At 42.6% G+C, this 17,902-nt stretch overlaps 2 protein-coding genes across 3 annotated transcripts; one reads left to right on the forward strand and one right to left on the reverse strand.

Annotated features, from left to right (window-relative positions):
- Positions 1-845: 845 nt before the first annotated feature.
- On the forward strand, positions 846-3,233 carry LOC311490260 (transmembrane protein 69-like). Its single transcript, XM_084547666.1, has 3 exons — positions 846-943; positions 1,540-1,584; positions 2,107-3,233. Exons 2-3 carry the CDS (start codon positions 1,540-1,542, stop codon positions 2,872-2,874), a joined length of 813 nt encoding a protein of 270 aa, XP_084403792.1. The 5' UTR covers positions 846-943; the 3' UTR covers positions 2,875-3,233.
- A 280-nt stretch (positions 3,234-3,513) lies between these two features.
- Positions 3,514-17,800, reverse strand: LOC311490840 (mitochondrial adenyl nucleotide antiporter SLC25A24-like). 2 transcript variants are annotated; one of them, XM_084548565.1, is made up of 10 exons: positions 17,326-17,800; positions 14,772-14,898; positions 14,589-14,676; positions 9,923-10,034; positions 7,276-7,434; positions 7,011-7,163; positions 6,769-6,876; positions 5,515-5,682; positions 5,228-5,378; positions 3,514-4,600 (listed from the first exon to the last, which is right to left on the reverse strand). In XM_084548565.1, the coding sequence occupies exons 1-10, from the start codon at positions 17,503-17,505 to the stop codon at positions 4,419-4,421; spliced, it is 1,428 nt and encodes a 475-aa protein (XP_084404691.1). In that variant the 5' UTR covers positions 17,506-17,800; the 3' UTR covers positions 3,514-4,418. The 2 variants fall into 2 exon arrangements, with proteins under 2 accessions (XP_084404691.1, XP_084404692.1); XM_084548566.1 differs by lacking the exons at positions 14,589-14,676; positions 14,772-14,898; positions 17,326-17,800 and adding an exon at positions 14,094-14,257.
- Between the last annotated feature and the right edge of the window lie 102 nt (positions 17,801-17,902).

Below are 17,902 nucleotides of genomic sequence, written 5' to 3' on the forward strand. Positions count from 1 at the left end.
AGAATTAAAACGAAAGTTGTGGAGGAAATGTCTACTGTATGACGAGCTGCAGAAGAAGAGGTTGAGCTGAAATCTCAATCTGACTTCCCTAGAGCTGCTGTCCTTAAGTGACAGCTCGAAAGTAGTTTGACTCGTTCATTGAGCGCTTCCCCTTCATGCTCAGCAGCAGTTCACTCACTTACAATCGGAAGAATCTGCAGTCTCCTCTGTTGCTGGTTTCCACATTTTCACTATTATATTACGTCTGAAAACACAGATCTAGAAAACAATGTAAAATAGTTATAATTATCTCCTCATGCAACAGCTAAAATGATAATCATGGGTTATTGTACCAGTAATTATAGTACCTCCATAACCTCAAAAGTGGCAATATGATCAATTTTTATCCTTTGAAAACATTTGATTACAGTAATGTGTAAAAACGCTGTAAAGATGTTTCCTCAATCTAAGGTTTTTTAAATATCAAATATCTCATACGCATCAGGTTATTGATATGAAATTTCATAAACATAGTAAATAAAGATAAAAATGGTTTTATTTATTTTTAGGACGATATGGATTGATTGACCTTTTACTGAACGATGCTCTCGATCATCAGTCTTGTCAATCGATTACAGAGCGTCCTTGGAGATGATGGGGAAAAAAAAGAAAAAGAAAGAAAGAAGAACATTTGATTCATTTAAGTAACTGTGTTGATTTATACGTTTATACCAAGTATTATTATTATTTTGTTATTTTATTAATACTCTTTTTAGGCTTGCTTGATGCTATTAAGGTTGTGATGTGTGGTGGAACCTTAGTTTGGGGCGCCTCTCGCGGAACACGGAAGAAATTAACCGCGTACCGACGTGTCAGGAGCTCAGAGTGGGAGTCCCTGCTAGCTGACCCCTGGAGCCAAATTACTGTGATTAAAGTATGAAATTAAATTAAACCTGCAACTGAGGTAATTATAATGTCAGAATTGTAGGATTATAGTTTAATATCGTAGCTGTGGAGGGACGCGTTGACGCTTTGTAACCTTAGTTGTAGCTCAGTGACGTTTTTGTGTTGCCTCCTGTGGTAAATGTCAGTTTCTGCAGTTGAGTCCACCATTTCTTAATGAACTGTGCACTATTTTCAACATACTCAGAATCCTTAATTCATTTTTTATGTAGGAGATTTGATGTTAAGTATTTCGTGTTGGTATTTTTTTATTATATTCTCCTCTTTTACGTTTTATTTTTATATTCTTTTATATAGCTTATTTGACTAACTGGGAGATTGATAGAAAATTAATTTGCAATGTTACATTAATTTAAAATGTTTTGATTTTTAGAGTTTTTTTCTTTATTTTATGGCCATTTATATAAGATATTTGACAGAAAAGATGATAATTTGATTTTTTTTTAAAGATTATTCAAGATAAATGATTTACATTTTATTATTTTTTAATCATGTGCTCATTTTCTCTCTCTCTCTCTCTTTTTAATTTAATCTTTTATGGAATATGCCATCATGGTGTGTTTCCTTAACCTGACCTCTTGTTTCCTTTCTCATTAGATGCTCTCTGTTCTGTTTAGAAGAAGCACATTTGCAGCCCAGAAGGTAACTCGCATGTGATTTTACAGCTTCAAAAGTTTCTGCTCACATTTTTATAAATTTCTCTTTCAAATGTATAATTTAAAGCTAGAGGTTGACCTCTATGGGTTTTTCAGTGAAGCATGGCAGCGATATTTAATGCTGTTTAATTTAATTCTAATAAAACGTGAGATACATTTGAGAGCATTTATTTAACACCATTATTGTATGCATTATTTTAGTTGTCTTAATGAGATCTGGGATCAGAGTGGACGTTAATCTCATTCTTGCAACTGTTCCAGTTCCTAATAGCTAGTGCATATTCAGATTTTCAAACCAAAAGACTATAGTTGAATTACTTATACAGAAGGTGAACGATGTATCTGTTATTAAGAATAGATGATTACATATATTTTCCTCTGGTAATGTTGTATCCAGTATTTTTGTTTCCTACTGTTCATGGTCTCATTAATTCAGGGATCAGCCCGTAGACCTTTTTTTTTTTTTTTTTAATTTCAAATTTTTGAAATATTTTGAATGTCTTTCTAGGTTTTGCACTGGGCAGGTCCTCCACAAAGATGCTGGACATCCGCCCTAACTGGAGCTTCAAATGGTGGATCTGTCCCCGTCTGCTGGGCCTCATCAACCAGGCTCCCTTCAACAGAAAGGAACACCGAACAAGTAAAACCCGTGATTGTTCCTGGTTTGAGGAGGACTGAGCTCTTCCAAACTCCTTATGCTTCATTTATGATGAGGAACCAACATTTCCACTCTTCCTCAGTGAGGTTGAAGAAGCGAGCAAAACCTGAACCTCCTCCCCGAGAGCTTGATCTGCTGCGCTATGACATGAAGCACTTGTGGAAAGGTCCCAAACCTGCCCTCTGCTTGGGGTTCGCAGGGCTGATCCCCTTCGTCTCGCCCACTCTGTTCATGGCTGTGACTGAGAACTTCTATCCAGAGCTGGCTTTTGCCCAAATAGCCTACGCAGCCTCCATCGTTTCTTTCCTGGGTGGAGCCCGGTGGGGATTTGCACTTCCTGAGAGCAGCCCAGCCAAACCAGACTGGATAAACCTGGCCAACAGCGTGGTTCCCTCCCTCTTAGCCTGGGTGACAATGCTGATGACTGACAGTATTACTGCAGCAGGCACCATGGTCATCATGGCGCTTGGAATCTCGCTGCATTATGATCTGTCGCTCCTTCCCACTTACCCCAGCTGGTTCAAAGCCTTGCGCGCCGTCCTGACCGTCGTGGCGTTCTTTTCTCTGCTTGGTACGCTCACGATGGATGGTTTATTCCCAGAAAAAAAATTATTTTAGATTGACGATAACTGACTCAACACATGTGATCCTGTAATTGTCTTCATCACAAGTCTTTCAGGTTGAATGTCTTGATTTTTATATCATGACACTCAAACTGACTTCTGTAAATGCAAACCATCTTTCAGAAACAGACTGTCAAGCCATTTTATTAAAGCTCTGTGTCATCTACATTATTAAAGAATCTTTGATGTTAATAGCACGTATGTACGCAAAGCCCTGCAAGTATCCTACACAGTTGAAGGGAATAATAAAGTAGACAGACACTTCAATAATATCTAATAAAAGTGCTTCCACGTGCACTTTTAGTAGTTTTTACTTTCGATCGCTGGTCATTTTCTTTTCATTTTTCTTTACCATTAAACAATTATAGGTAATTATTTTCTCTTCGTGTCCTCCTTACTCGGACAGCTAAAGTCAGGACTACTGACATCACCAGTGGGAAAGGGGGCCATTATGTAAGACTTAAATAGGAGTAATCCGTACTTAAACCCTCAGTGGTTAGCTGCTCAGCATCTGAAGGCTCCAGTAAAACACTGTTTAAAATACGAGACTTTGAAATCGTTTCTCATTTGCTGACTTTGTTTTAAGATTAATTCAAATTTCAGTGTGAATTTTAAAAATGACTGCACTCACAGCTTCTGTATTCAAAGGTTTTTATTAATGTAAACACCAGCATCTATTCACCAAATATTGGAAAGAAAAGGCAAGAGAAAAGGGAGGCTGCAGAAGTTCAGATATCTGAGAAAAAAAAACAAACACATAAGGCACGTTTTTCCTCCGTTCATCAACAACACAGAAGAGGTCCTGTGTTTTAAGACCTTTGTGGCACCAGTAAAACTCAGGTGACATCCGTTTCCCGAGAGGACATACTCGTCTCAAACATGACCAATGTGTAGACATCGTATTGCACTTCAAAAGGTTTCCTCAGATATCTTAGTGTAGCAGCTCCCCTCTCATTAGGTACATCTTACCACAATATTCAGATCGCATTAAACAAGGTGACTTTTGGATTTTTGGTAAATGTTTCTGATGGTGACAGACAAACAGGAGCAGGTGATACAAGATGTGTGTCGGGCTTTCCGTCAGGAGAAAAACTGAAACGTTAAGGTGCTTTTTGGTCAAATATTAGAGGAACATGTGACGCATTTATGGTGATAACAGGATCCTGATATAAAAACAAATTAACAATTATACCAAAACAACAATGTATCTCTATGTGTTTCTGTGTGTCCTGAGACTGGAAGTGCATGAAATGCTGTGGGTGCAACGTAAACACAGCCTGGACCAAAACATACTGATTATCTGGAAACATTGTAGGGACGTTATTAATGACTGTATAGTCACTTGTAGTGGCTCAGTAGTTTAGCTTTTAAAACCTCTACAACGGCTCCACCTGCAGCGGTTTGAGTCCACACTTTGGTGACCTACAGGTAAACAATTACTTTATGTGACAAATAAAAGAAGGGAGGTGTTTTGAAATACAAATTTAAAAAACATATATTGCTTGCGCATCTTCTCACACTGACAGGTTACTCGGCTGCCTACTTCTGAATACCCAGGCCAGACCGCATGTACTCGTACACCACGTAGCTGATGCTGACGGCCGGTATGACCTTCATGAAATTGGGCAGGATGCCACGGTAAAGTCCAAAGAAGCCCTCTTTTTCCATAATCTGCTTCACCATGCTGCCCATCGGCAGCTGCTCTGAGCCCTCGATGGAAGCTGAGAAAAGAAGAGTTTGAGTCAGAATATAAAGAAAAACTTTAGATGTCCATGTCCACATTTAAATTTAATGTATCTGGACGGCAATTTTACGTACTTTGTGCTTTAAGTTCCTTGTGACAGAACTGAGGTGTGGCAGTAAAATGAAATACTAAACGTAAGGCTGTTAGGAGAGTGTACTGCAATTAAAAGCTCAAAGTCAGCCCTTTCACTTCTCGTCAGTTTGAAGATAGCGTCACACTTTTAAGTCTAAACTACACCAGGTGTCGTAACATTATCAAAGTATTTATTTGCCATTTGGTGCCAAAGGTGTTTCCCATCTATCTTTGCCTTCATTTAATAATCACAGTAAAATAAATCGAGGAAAGTTTATGAGCAATCTTTGAACCCATTTAGTGTGCGACGCTGAATCGCACTATCAGGAGAAAAAGGAGAGACTTTACATTTACGACATTAAACGCCTCTCCCTATGCTGATACTTAACTTCTTTTAAGCACAATCTTAAGGTATTTGTACTTTGCTTGAATATCTATTGATACATAACATGCCACTGAACATCAAAGATGCACAACACTTTCGGACCGCCGGCTAAATAATTTCTAAACAGATGGATCTAATTCACGGTACCTTGAGCCTGCATCCGGGTGCGGATCAGAGCCAGGGGGTAGCTGGCCAGCTGACCACATGTGCTGGAGATGGTACCACAGCCCAGCAGCACCAGAACACCTGGGTTTGCTGTGTCCTTGGCGTAGCGGGACAACCAGAAGTTCTTTAAGCTCTGGGGAGGAGGATCAGACAGACGTGTGTTTGAGAAGATAAACTCAACGTACAGGTGATGCTTATAGACTATGGAATATGGATATGGAAAAATATGGAATTTTTCCTAAATGTTAATGATTCATCGCCACACGTACCTCATACACTGCCAGATCTATCCCGGCGTAGGGGATGATGCCCAGAATATTAGGAATGTAGCCCTTGTAAAATGCCTTGACTCCCTCCTTCTTCAGGATTGTCTTGGCACAGTCGAACATTCCCGAGTACTGTCCTGTTTTCCTCAGGGTCAGACGGGTTTTCATTACCTGAACAGATGAAGATACTCATTCAGGCTGTTTGACTGAAAGTCGATTATGAGTGATGTGAGACATTTGTTTGAACATTTGAGTGCGTTTAAACGCCATGGAAAGCTTCCACCTGACTGGTACTCCCTTATGGGATTAACTCAAAATGCAAATGCGCTCTGTCTCTGTAGTCTCTCTACGCTGCCGTCACTTCTGGGCTCTCAGTTTAGACTCTTTTCAACTTCACGGTGCCATGATATCCACTGACTGATGATACTAACAACCACATTGAAATGTTACACTTTCCACAGCTTTTCACAAGATCAAAACTTATTTAGGTTGAAATGTACAAGTATATTGTGTCAAGGACAATTCAGGTAAACAGGAAAAGGACATGACAATAAAATTTCTATAATAAAAATGCCCCTTTTAATTCTCAGACTCTGCACAGGACACATACACCGATCAGGCATAACATTATGACCACCTTCCTATTATTGTGTAGGTCTCCCTTGTGCCTCCAAAGCAGTTGTGACTCATCAAAGAATGGACATGGGTCTTCTGAGGGTGTCCTGTGGTGTCTGGCAACATAATGTTGTTAGTGGGGGCCTTTGGGTCCTATGGGTTGAGGGGAGGCCCCTCTGTCATCCCACAGATACTTGATCAGTTTGGGATCTAGTGAATTTGGAGGCCAGGTCAACACCTTGTGCTGTTCTTCATGTTGTTTTTAGTTGTTCCTAAACCGTTTTTGTGTGTGTGCCTGTGTCAGGCTGCATCCTACTGGGGATGGCTGCTGCCATCAAGGAGTGTCATTGCTATGGGGTGGGGTGAATGGTCTGGTCTAGGTGGGTGCTACATGTCTAAGTAACATCCACACCAATGCCAGGTCCAAAAGTTTCCCAGCAGGACACTGAATTGTCACAAGATGGTCAATGTTATTTACTTTTCCTGTCTGTGGTTTTAATGTTGTGGCTGATCAGTGTATGCAATACATTTCTCCAGATTGAAGATGGTCCATATGTCCATCCTGTAAGTATCCCCACAAACTCACAATACTCCTGATGTACAGTATTTGCTCTGTTAAAGCTACAGTGCGTCTCCACTCACCTCCATAGGGTAGATGGCGGTTTGTGCCGTGGCTCCAGCCAGCGATCCTGCTATGAACCTCTCGTGGGTCTTGATCTTCCCTGGTTCACTGGCCAGCAGCTTCTTATACTGATGGAAAAACAAGAGCAAGAAAACTCAGTGACAATTTAGGATCATGTCACAGAGAGAGAAAAAAAACAAAACTGGAGGCAGAATGGAGGCACATCAGTGTTTCATGAACCAAAGCAGTGATGAGTATTTACCTTCTCGTAAGCCATGAATTTAATGGCCGTCTCTGGAGCGATCTTCAGCACATTAATACCGTTTCCTCTCCACAAAGACGTCACCCCTCCTTCTTTTAACATTTGCTTAAAGCCGCCAGTCAGGCTGATTTTGTTGCTCTTAGAAGCGTGCACCTGGAAATTAAAAGACAGAGAGAAAATACAATTAAGAACAGATTTTAATGATGGATCTGATGATGAAGAAAAGTCCAACGGCAGCAACATGAAATCATAAATCCTGACCCACCTGCATGAAGACCTTCATTCTGTCCAGCGGGGCGGTTCCTGTACGGGACACGGCGCCTGCCATGGCCCCCGCTGACAGCTGCTTCCACCACATTCCGGACGTTTTCTCCTCCTCTGTGAACTCATCTGGGATGGTGAGGCTGTCACCAATGTCCAAAACCTAAACACAGCACAATGCAGTCAAAAGACAGTCAAAAGGTTTTATTAAATGCTGTGTGACCGATTTTGACTTTCTACAACAACGAACTAAAAGAGAAGTTTCTCAGGATCCTTTAGGCTACCAAACTGATAAATGCCAAAAATTCTTCGTATCCTTTAAAATACAGTTTCACGTGGCTTTAAGGCTACACGTCACTTACACCTTCACCTTGAGCTAAAGCTAAACGCCTGGCAGGACGGGACACAAGCCTCATCCAAAACCTTGCATAACTACAGGTACATGCTATGAGATCAGTTACGTCACTGCACGGCACCGATGCAAAGCCTTATTTATTTTTTCAAATCAACAGATATTCACAAAAGTAGTTTTCTCTCTCACTTGTGACGCTGTGCATCTGCAAAAGTCTCCTTTCAACAGTTCAAGTTAAAATCGTGCAGACTAAGCCGTGAGAGCAGCTCACACGTTCGGTCGTTCGTTTAAAACCCACAAATAATAATCAATAAATGTTACACACATGGCAGTAAATGAAGGGCGTCGTTACCTTGGTCTGACTTCTTGTCGTGGTTTAACGTTGCATGATGGCCTCAACATCTTTGAAGCTTTTGTGCATTTGAGTACAGTATAACATTTGAAATATGGATGCCGATGTGTCTGCAGCAGCTTCTTCTGAATAAAATCTAAAACAACCTTCATTTAGTTTGAATCCGAGCTGAATGATCGTCTGTCTGATGAATCTCAACATATACTGTAAACTAAAAGCTTCAACTCTTGTATTAGAATGGACTGAATTGCTTAAGCATTCATATCACTGTGTCCCTGCTCTGCAGAAAATTCAACTGGACACTTCACCTGGACCAGGACAGTTCCAGGTGAAATATAAACTGCAATATTGTTTCTAAATGACTTCATATTTACTGTGTTGACTAAATATCAGAATACAACCACCTACCATCTCCACCTCCACCTCATAGATCCCCCCATCGTCCTCAAAGTCGAGGAAAAACCAGTTGCTCTGCTGTTGCTGCTGCTGAGGCTGCAGCAGAGCCATGGCCATCTCGAGGCTTTGACTGAGCTGCCGATCCAGCGCAACGCAGTCCCAGTATCGTTTAAGTTTCCTCTGAGGCTCGAGTGCACCGACCGCTCGAGATAATTCGCACAGTTCTACTAAGGTTGCCAGATAGATGTGCTGCAGGCTCGGCAGAGTCAGAGGGCGAACCCCGAGACGCCAGCTACCATCAGCTTGAATACTGGACGTGATGGGAAGCTCTCAGTGCCACAGGTGTTACAAACCACTGCTACATCCCTCTTGCTCCGTTCTGCTCTCCCTTCCTCTCACCTCATCCTGCCCAAATCCCACTGACGAGCTAATCTGCCCTCGGGTCTGACTGAAATGAGCTTATCTCTGCCGTGCTTAGAAACCACAGGTTAATTTAACCTCGGAGGCAGCGGAGTCAAGCTGTAAACGTCAGAGATTAGCCATTGACTGGAACTGGCTGTGTGTGTGTCTGGCATGCAATTCAACGTCTTTACAGCCAATAAACGATACTTGATGGTTATTACATGTAAATTTAACAAGCAGTAAAAAGGAAGAGCGGAATACGTTTGATATTGGTGTCCCTCAACAACTGGAAGGAAAACTTCTATGTCTGTTAAAACTAGACACTTTTTCTCCCTTTACAATATCACCATAAATAAGTCACATAAACCTTCTTTTCATTGTCAACCTGTATTTAAATATATTTGTTTTTACAATACAGAGTAGACTCCATTCAGAAACTCTTCAGTCTCCTCTCTCTTTATGCTCTCTCTCCTCTAGGACTGAATGAATCTAATCTGCTGACGTAGACGTGTTAATCGATCGCCAAAGCTCCCGGCTAAAAACGGTCCCAGCTGAAAAGGGGTTCCCTTTCGCTGCCGTGCTTCTTAATTTGAGGCGTGTGACAGTCAAAGGGTTAACTGGGCTAACCGCACATCGCTTCCATTTTCTAAGTCAGGGGTCTTCAACGTTTTCCAGGCCAAGGACCCCCAAACTGATGGAGAGATGGAGCGGGGACCCCCTGCTTATGTATATGTGTATTTAAAGGGGTACCTCCGTGGACCCCCTAGGGGTCAAGGAAACCTCTGTTGAAGACCTCTGTTCTAAGTCGTGATTTATGAGTGAGATTATTATTCCTTGTATTCTGGGTTTAAATTACGTCTGTGTTCATTGTACTGAATGTGTGATTGTGTAATCATTTTGGAACCTTATGTGTATAAGATTTGCTCCTGTGTCTTACACAGGAAACAAAAGAGATATTAAAAATATACTACTAATAAACTATCTAACTAAACCCGGTCGTACCATAAAACAAATCCTAGTTCTGAGGTCTCTCTGTGTCTCTGAAACTTCAGCTTTTCCCTAAAATAATTTATAATATACTGAGTATGTAGGTGAAGTTCCCTCACACACACCATCCAGTACGGTTGATGAGTAACGTCCTCCTCTTACCGTGGAGTGCTTCCAGTAACGGATTATCTCCTGCAGGTTGGTGGCCGGGTTAAACAGAAAATGCTCCCTCCATTCGCTCCAGTCCACCGTCATGGTGCCGTCCACATCGATACTGTAAAAGGACAGATAGACAAATTATTATTCACAATCTGAACCTGAGGTCCGTGTAACCGGGCTCACTTATTGACCAACACTGGTCATGGTTCTGTATCAAATGGACTTTACAAATCAAACTTATCCACGTATCCAAGTTTTTCTGGCCAAAATTTAATTTGGATTGAAAATCGTTTCGATAGAAAAGGATGTGGATGAAGTGGTGGACTTTAAATGGAGATGTTGCAATTAGAGTCAGTGCCCCGCAGTCATAAACACCTAAACACCAGGATGTATTTTAAATAGAAAGCCGTCTGAAACCCCTGAACAAAAATAAGAATGACCTATTACCTCATTATCTGTGTCAAGTGTCAAGATACAAATAGATGAAAAAAAATAAAAGGAAATGCTTATGAAGAAAGAAAGAAAGAAAGAAAGAAAGAACGAAAGAACGGAAGAACGAAAGAACGAAAGAAAGAATATGCCTAAAGCCAACTAAGAGTGTTGGAAACATGCAAACAAGCCTTAGGTCACAAGACTAAAGCACCATCCATTATAACAGGAACTAAAAAAAATAAGAGAAACATGACTCTATTTTTATAATCAATTTCTGTCCTCATCTGCCCCCATTCTCTCTTTTTCCTTGTTTGAATGACTGTGTGACTGTCACACTCATCAATTAGTCATCAGCTGCAGTATTCAAACGAACCTCTCATGCGCATCCTGAGATACTTCTGCTTCTTTCGGTCTCATTGTCTGTAGCATCAAGGTTTGTTTATGCAAACGCAATGCAAACAGTACAATATCAACCGGTACTCCCGGCAGGAGCAAATATTTTTCTACGGCTGAACGTTTTCTTGCCACCACAAAAACATCTCATACTTGTTGACTGTACTTTTGTGTTTCCGGAAATATCTGGACTGGATTATTCTGACAGGCAGAAAACAAACAGCAACAGACAGCATGTACAGCCAGTCATAATGAAGAGCACTTTCCAATATAATATCCGCCTCATACTCTGCAGTATAATGAATAAACATCATAATTGAGAAGGGCTTAAGTGTCCCTCAATGCAGGATGAGATGTTTGAAAGCACTAGCAACAACGACACATCGCACAGAAGTCACCACTTTGGGTAAGACGCAGGAGGTGCCAGGCCCGGGGGCAACCCACAGTGCCACCACCACCAGAGCCCTGCCAGAGCGAAGTGGAGGAAGTGACGAGGAGAGCAAGATCAAGCTCAGCACCAGGCCCAAGTGGAGTGCCTTACAAGGTATACAAGAACTGCCCGAAGCTTCTACTCTGGCTCTGGAAGGCCCTGAAAGTTATCTGGAGGAGAGGGAAGACTGCCTAGCCGTGGAGGTGTGCTGAGAGATTGTACATCTGAAAACATTGACCAGTTTCGGGCCATCTCCTTGCTCAGCGTGGAGAGCAAAATCTTCTTCAGCATTGTGGCCAAGAGACTCTCAAACTTCCTGGTTGAGCATGTTTCTCTTCATATTAAAATAAAATTGGAACTGTGACTTGATAATTATGTGTGCTATGTCAAAATGTGCTACACTGATCTGTAACTGACGGGGGAAGTCTGTGTGCCACTGTAATTCTTTCATCACGAGTCTGTTTTGCTTATTTGCACATGTTGGTTAAATAGAGGAAGTCAGGACGAGAATCGCATGCTTGCAACACTTGCATTAAAAACGTTTCACTCAATGACAATCCAGTGAGTCATGTTTGAGTAACACAATGACACAGACGTACTACAACCACACAGGTTAATGAAAAACAATTCATAATAGAAGTGTAGTCGTATTTATGGTGTAACGTCACCTATTTCCAAACTTGGAACTCCAAATGGTATATGTTGACTGAGGCAAGCTTCGACCACTTTAAATTAAATCATCATGACACTAAAAAGCTTTGTACACCCACATATTTAGAAAGATATTTTTTGGATCCCACAAAAAAATAGACGGCTACTCTGTGATACATCTCTCAGTCAGGTTCATCAGGTCTCGTCCAGACAAGCTCGTCCTAACTTATCCTATTTCGTCGGAAAGCCACTATTTTTTTTGCTGAAGAACATAAAAGTGTTAATGACTCATCCGTATCAGCACAGTAAGGCTGTATCTCAACAGTTGCCTAGCGCCGGTTTTATTTGGTGGCCTTCCATGGAAAGGGATGTGGCATGAATATGTTGCAGCCTGTCTGGTTTGCGCCCAAAGTAAAACATCTCGTTATTCCGGAGCTGGACTCCTGCGCACTCTTCCAGTTCCTCACCGCCCTTGGTCTCACATTTCTCTGGACTTGGTCACCGGGTTGTCTCCGTCAGAAGGTAGCGCTGCAATTCTCACTGTTGTGGACAGATTTTCTAAAATGGTGCACTTTGTTCATCTGTCTAAACTGCCTACTGCAAAGGAAACGGCAGAGGTTGTCCTGTCCCGTGTCTTTCGTCTACATGGTTTTCCTAGGGATGTGGTGTCAGACCGAGGTTCCCAGTTAATTTCCCAGTTTTGGAAGGCAATCTGCTCACTTCTCGGCCCCTCGGTCAGCCTCTCTTCAGGTTATCATCTCCAGTCCAATGGTCAGACGAAACATATGAATCAGGAGCTAGAGACCAATCTGTGTGGCATCTGAGAACTCACAGTATCTCCTCTATTCCCATACCTGGAAAGGGTCTCTCTGGAGACGGGCTCGTCAAGTGCTTCTCAAGAGTGCGGTCCATTATAAGGCAACTGCTGACCGCCAGCGATATCCTGCTCCCACCTATCCAACTGGCCAGAGAGTTTGGCTATCTACCAAGGATCTTTCCCTACGCATGGACTCCTGTAAGCTGGCGCCCCGCTTTATCGGCCCATTCCCCATCTCTAAGGTGGTTCAATGTGAGCTGCCTAAAACCTTTTAAGGAGAGTCCTCTGGTCCCCCTTCCAAGCCTCCTCCACCACACCCCTTCATCGATGGTGGTCTTGTGTTCATAGTCAGGCGGCTTTTGGCGGTCTGCCATCGGGGCTGCAATCGTCAATATCTTGTTGGGACTGGGGGAGGTACGGTCCTGAAGTGAGGTCTTGGGTGTCAGTTAACAGGGTGCTGTGGCTTAGTTGGTTAAAGCGCCTGTCTAGTAAACAGCAGATCCTGGGTTTGAATCCCAGCAGTGCCTTTTATGGGGGAGTAGTGGTTAGAGGCCCATCTTGGGTCCCAGGTTCACCTCCTGCTGTGTCCATGGCTGAGGCACCCTGGGCAAGCACCCAACCCCCAAACTGTTCCCTGGACGCAGTCCTTAGAGGCTGCTGCCCCATGCTCCAATTGTACACACGACTGTGTGAACAAATGGATGGGTCAAACAGCAGGAACTGCAATTTCCCCACAAATCATTTTATTATTATTTCATCTCATCCAGACCTACCTGGGCCTTCAGGTGCTGGCCCTAGAGGGAGGGGTACTGTCCCATCTAGCTCTGTGGAATCTCATCATGTTTAACTGTTTCTGGGTTTGTCCATTTTCCTGTTTTATTTTGTAGTCACCAACTCTCTCTCATTTCAGATGTCTTCACTTCCCCCGTGTGGTTGCTGCCCCTGACTGTTTGCCCCATAGACATATATAGATAGACGCGTCATTGACTGTGGAGGGACGTGCCTAAAGCGCCGCCATCTTGGTACAGGGCTCGCAGAGGCAGCTGTGCAAGTATATACGAAGGAAAGAGGTACTCCTCAATCTCAAAGTAGAATTATTCGCTGAATTTTGGACCGATTTCCAAACGTATTGATCTGTTAAAAACGTCACACATGTAGCTATGATAAAAATATGGTTTTACTACCCAAATACAAATTTTACTTAATGTTATCAGCAGACTAGCTTCTGACAGAAGATTGTAAAGAAAAGATGCCGGACTTCAACTGAGCGATTTATGATCACTTTTATTGTGTAGAAACCCCATTCCTCCATAGATGTAATGCACTGTAGGAGCGAGTGGCCCTGTTCCAAGATGGCCGCCCTGTAGGCACGCCGCTCTAGTAGACGGCAGCGCTCAATGACGCGTCTATCTATATATGTCTATGGTTTGCCCCACCCTGATGCGTCTCACCTGTGCCTCGTTATTCTCTTTGTATTTAGTCTCAGCGTTTCCGTCCTCCTTTGCCAGTTCGTCGTTGTATCCCATGTCTGTGTCGTTCGAGAATTGTCCTTGTGTGCTTCATAACTGTTTCCTGGAAGTAAAGACTTTCTGTCCACCATCTGAGTTCTGAGTCGTGCGTTTGAGTCCTCCTTTAACCAGTGGAGGTCTAACAGATGCCGTTTGGCGTGTCACGGCCCTACGAGAAACTCTCTCCCACAGATGATCTTAAACCCTCACATTTGTGTTGAGTCAGACAACATACCAGCTTTTTTTATCATGTGAGGCCAAACTTCACATTTGACTGGTTATCAGCCCCTCTCACATTTGTCCCCGCCTTAAGCTTCAAGCGGCTCTCTTGCACTTCTAGCTCAGGGAGACATTCATGCATTTATTTTTTATTATTCTAACGTGTCTGGATCAAAATATGTTCAAAGTCTGGTTGGTCAACTAATCATGAATAAATACCTCTGAAGGATCTTCTCTGCAGCCTCCTTGCTGATGTCCAGGCCCAGATCAGTCAGTGACTGCCTTATTTCCGTTAAATCTATCCGACCTGTCAAAAACAATTAAAAGAAATACTCTAGTCAATTCTCCTCACACACACTTACATTTTGGTAAATATTATTTATTCACATATTCACATCTCACCATCGCTGTTTTTGTCCAAGCTCTTGAAGGTGAGTCGTAGCTTCTTCTCGTGTTCCTTCAGGTACTTGGTGAACTCTTCAAAGTCGATGCGGTCATCTTTGTCTTGGTCCGCGGAGGAAACTATTTTCTAAAGACAACCACACACACACACACATACAATATTATCAGAGGGGATTCTACGTCTAGCAGAATTTGACCTCCTCGTCCTGCCGTGACATGAGGAGGGTCTGCCATCTCCTCCCTCCTCAAACAGCGGTCAAATGATTCACCCAGTTGGTGGCAGAATAACATAATGCTTCAATTTACAAAAGAATAAAAAGCTTCAGATATAGTGATGTGTTGATATAAATTATCTTAGAGGGATTGTCAGAGATCAAGAGAGAAATCTCACGAGTTGATGCCTATAGACACATGGTTTTAAGAGAGTTTTGAGACGAATTATTTATCCGATCACATCTGTATCACATGTGGAAAGCTCAACCTGGTCTCTCACACACAGCAGAAACCTCTCCCTCTCTCCAAGATCTCAGCCTCACTGATTGGCGTGAGGAATGCAGGATTATTTGAGCAGCAAAGGTGGGACTTTTACTCTTCGGCCGCAGCCCGCAATAAAAGTTTAGGTACAGTTTGAACTTTGAAACAGATCCAGAATCACTGCAGCGCCCTTACTTCACCCGACGCGGTCTCTGCCTGTCGGAGCTTGCTGCAGTTTTTACAGATCTTGGAATATGTTCCCGATATTTTTTTAAGAGGTAAACAGCTCCTGTATATATCTAGAAAACAAGCTAACACAAGAGCAACTGGACTGGTAGAGGTTATTGTAGTGGTTTAATCCAAGTAGCTTCTTCAGCTCTAAAGGACTTGTGTGGAGTTGTGGTTTAAATAGGAAAATCAGCGTGGTTGTTGCTTATCAGAATAATTGGTAGGACATCAGTGGAGACAGCCTGGCCTTTTTAGACAGTACTGTGCACGTTGAGGAAGACAAAAGCCTCAACATTGAAGTATCTATTATTTGATTCACACATTTCTCTGGGACACAAACTGGGAGTCATCTGAACCCTAAAACATGGACAGAGAGTAGGAAGAAGCAACAAAAACACATCCTGTGAAAATGTGGCTATCCTAACAGGGCTTTTGTGAGAAGCACAAAAATATATCCCAGAATGGACGGAGAGGAGGAAACCAACAAGATCATCCTCTAGCTGGCTGGAGATTATTTTTTTTTCTCCAAAAAACACCACATTCCTGTTCACGCCAAATCCACTAACACAATGAGGAATAAACTTGTTCGCCCAGAAAGACAAAACACCCAGACAAAAACAGAGCAATGCAGTTTAAGCAGTTCAGTCAGGAATGTACAGATATGTACAACAACCCATATATAGATAAACACAGGAGAGCCAGCTCCTCAGGCCAGGATTCAGCTGTCCACCTACACCTGAAGAACCAGGGACACTGCTTTGGGGACGACACTGCACTCCTTCTTCGAACCATCTGTCCTCTAAAATGTGTCAAGGAAGCTATCTATGTCAAACTGAGAACCCCTTTTCTGAACTGGGCCATCCATTTATGGCCGATAACGAGTGTTTAGAGTACAGTTCAGAAAGAAAACAGGACCGCAACAGCTTCCTCCAACTACAAGTAAGTATCTGGTAGTTAACAGGTGATTAACCTTAACTTCCCACCTGTCATTTAAAACTGAAGAAGCTACCTGGATGAGAGGTGACATGTCTTCAAGTCCAGTTGCCCTCATTATTTCTTTTTGGATATACTCTGGATGACTGGGAACCTTCACAGACAACTGTGAAGCTAAACCGTGACGACAAAACAATTGTGTCTTCATGTTGCGCTTCTAAAATCATCTTCACGATTGTTTTAGATTTTTGCCAAAACTTTAGGGTTTCAATGTAGAAAAGATGGAAGAAACACTCCAGACAAGGACAGCCGCAGTCTGAGCAAACTCGATGGAGCAGTTTGAGGTTTAATGCCTTGCCCCGGGCCACGTCAGTGATGCTGAAGAGCGAGGGCCACCATAAATACACTGCATTCAAATCTCCCCAAAGCAGCACAGACTGCCTTTAAATGAAACTCGGCCTGTTTTCACTGCTGCCGTTTCCGAGTTCAAGACTTAACTAAACATGGATTAAATGGAAAAACATTTAACATAATCAGAAAAGTTGAAATTTAAGCAACTGGTATCTCGTGACAACTGGGTCAAGTCTGTGCAGATTAGGCTCAATGTTTTTACAGGACACTGGTCACTTGTGAATCATGACCTTTGACACAAAACTGACTGACTCGAGCTTCTTTATTACAAAGCTTTGCTGCTTTTTTATTTGTCGGCCACAGTTTGCAGTCAAGTAATTAAGCCTCTAAGTATAATACTTGAGTAACTGCATATAGTTACTTCCTTATAAGCCTGCAGTATAATAGTTAAACTGGAAAAACTGCATCCAGTTAAAGTACTTTAAAGCATAAAAACTATTTGTTGGGAATTTTCTCCTCCATGTAAAGCATTTATGTGCTGTATACTGTGATTTTTTTGCTCTAGTACCTGAGCTGCTCCCTTCCCGGCTTTGATGCCCATAGAAGCCAGGCCTGCCTTCAGCTCGGACACATCCACTTTCCCATCCTTGTTCGTGTCCAGCTTGTCGAACAGCTCCTGGTACGTCTTCGGCATATCGTCTGCGCAGCGACACTCCGTGAAAAACAGCTTCCCGACTGCTTGAAACATGTTTTAATCTGAAAACAACCGAGGCCTGTGGATCTCCTAGTGGGCAATTAGACTTCCGTGGCAACACACACACAGCGATTCCTGTGGTTGGCACTTCTGGTTTCAAGCAGTTGGTCCGTCCCGTGTGATTTTAGACAGATTCCCGCAGTGCAGATTGGAGATGAAGTCGCGGAAATGTCCTCACCAATCGGTGTAGGTTGAAATCCAGTGGGTAAAAGGTGTTGATTTAAAGAAAGCGCATGAGGTAGGTTTGCAGTGCGGAGGAAGAGGAGGAGGGTGGGGACGACTCGCCTGACTAGACCTCCTCTTTTACTGCGCACACATTGACACCGACACACCCTTCTTCTCTTCTAGATTTTTATTTTCACTTTAAAATGTGAGACATCTGCTCCATTTT

This window comes from Chelon labrosus, assembly GCF_963514085.1.
Source record: "Chelon labrosus genome assembly, chromosome: 7".
Taxonomy (NCBI): domain Eukaryota; kingdom Metazoa; phylum Chordata; class Actinopteri; order Mugiliformes; family Mugilidae; genus Chelon; species Chelon labrosus.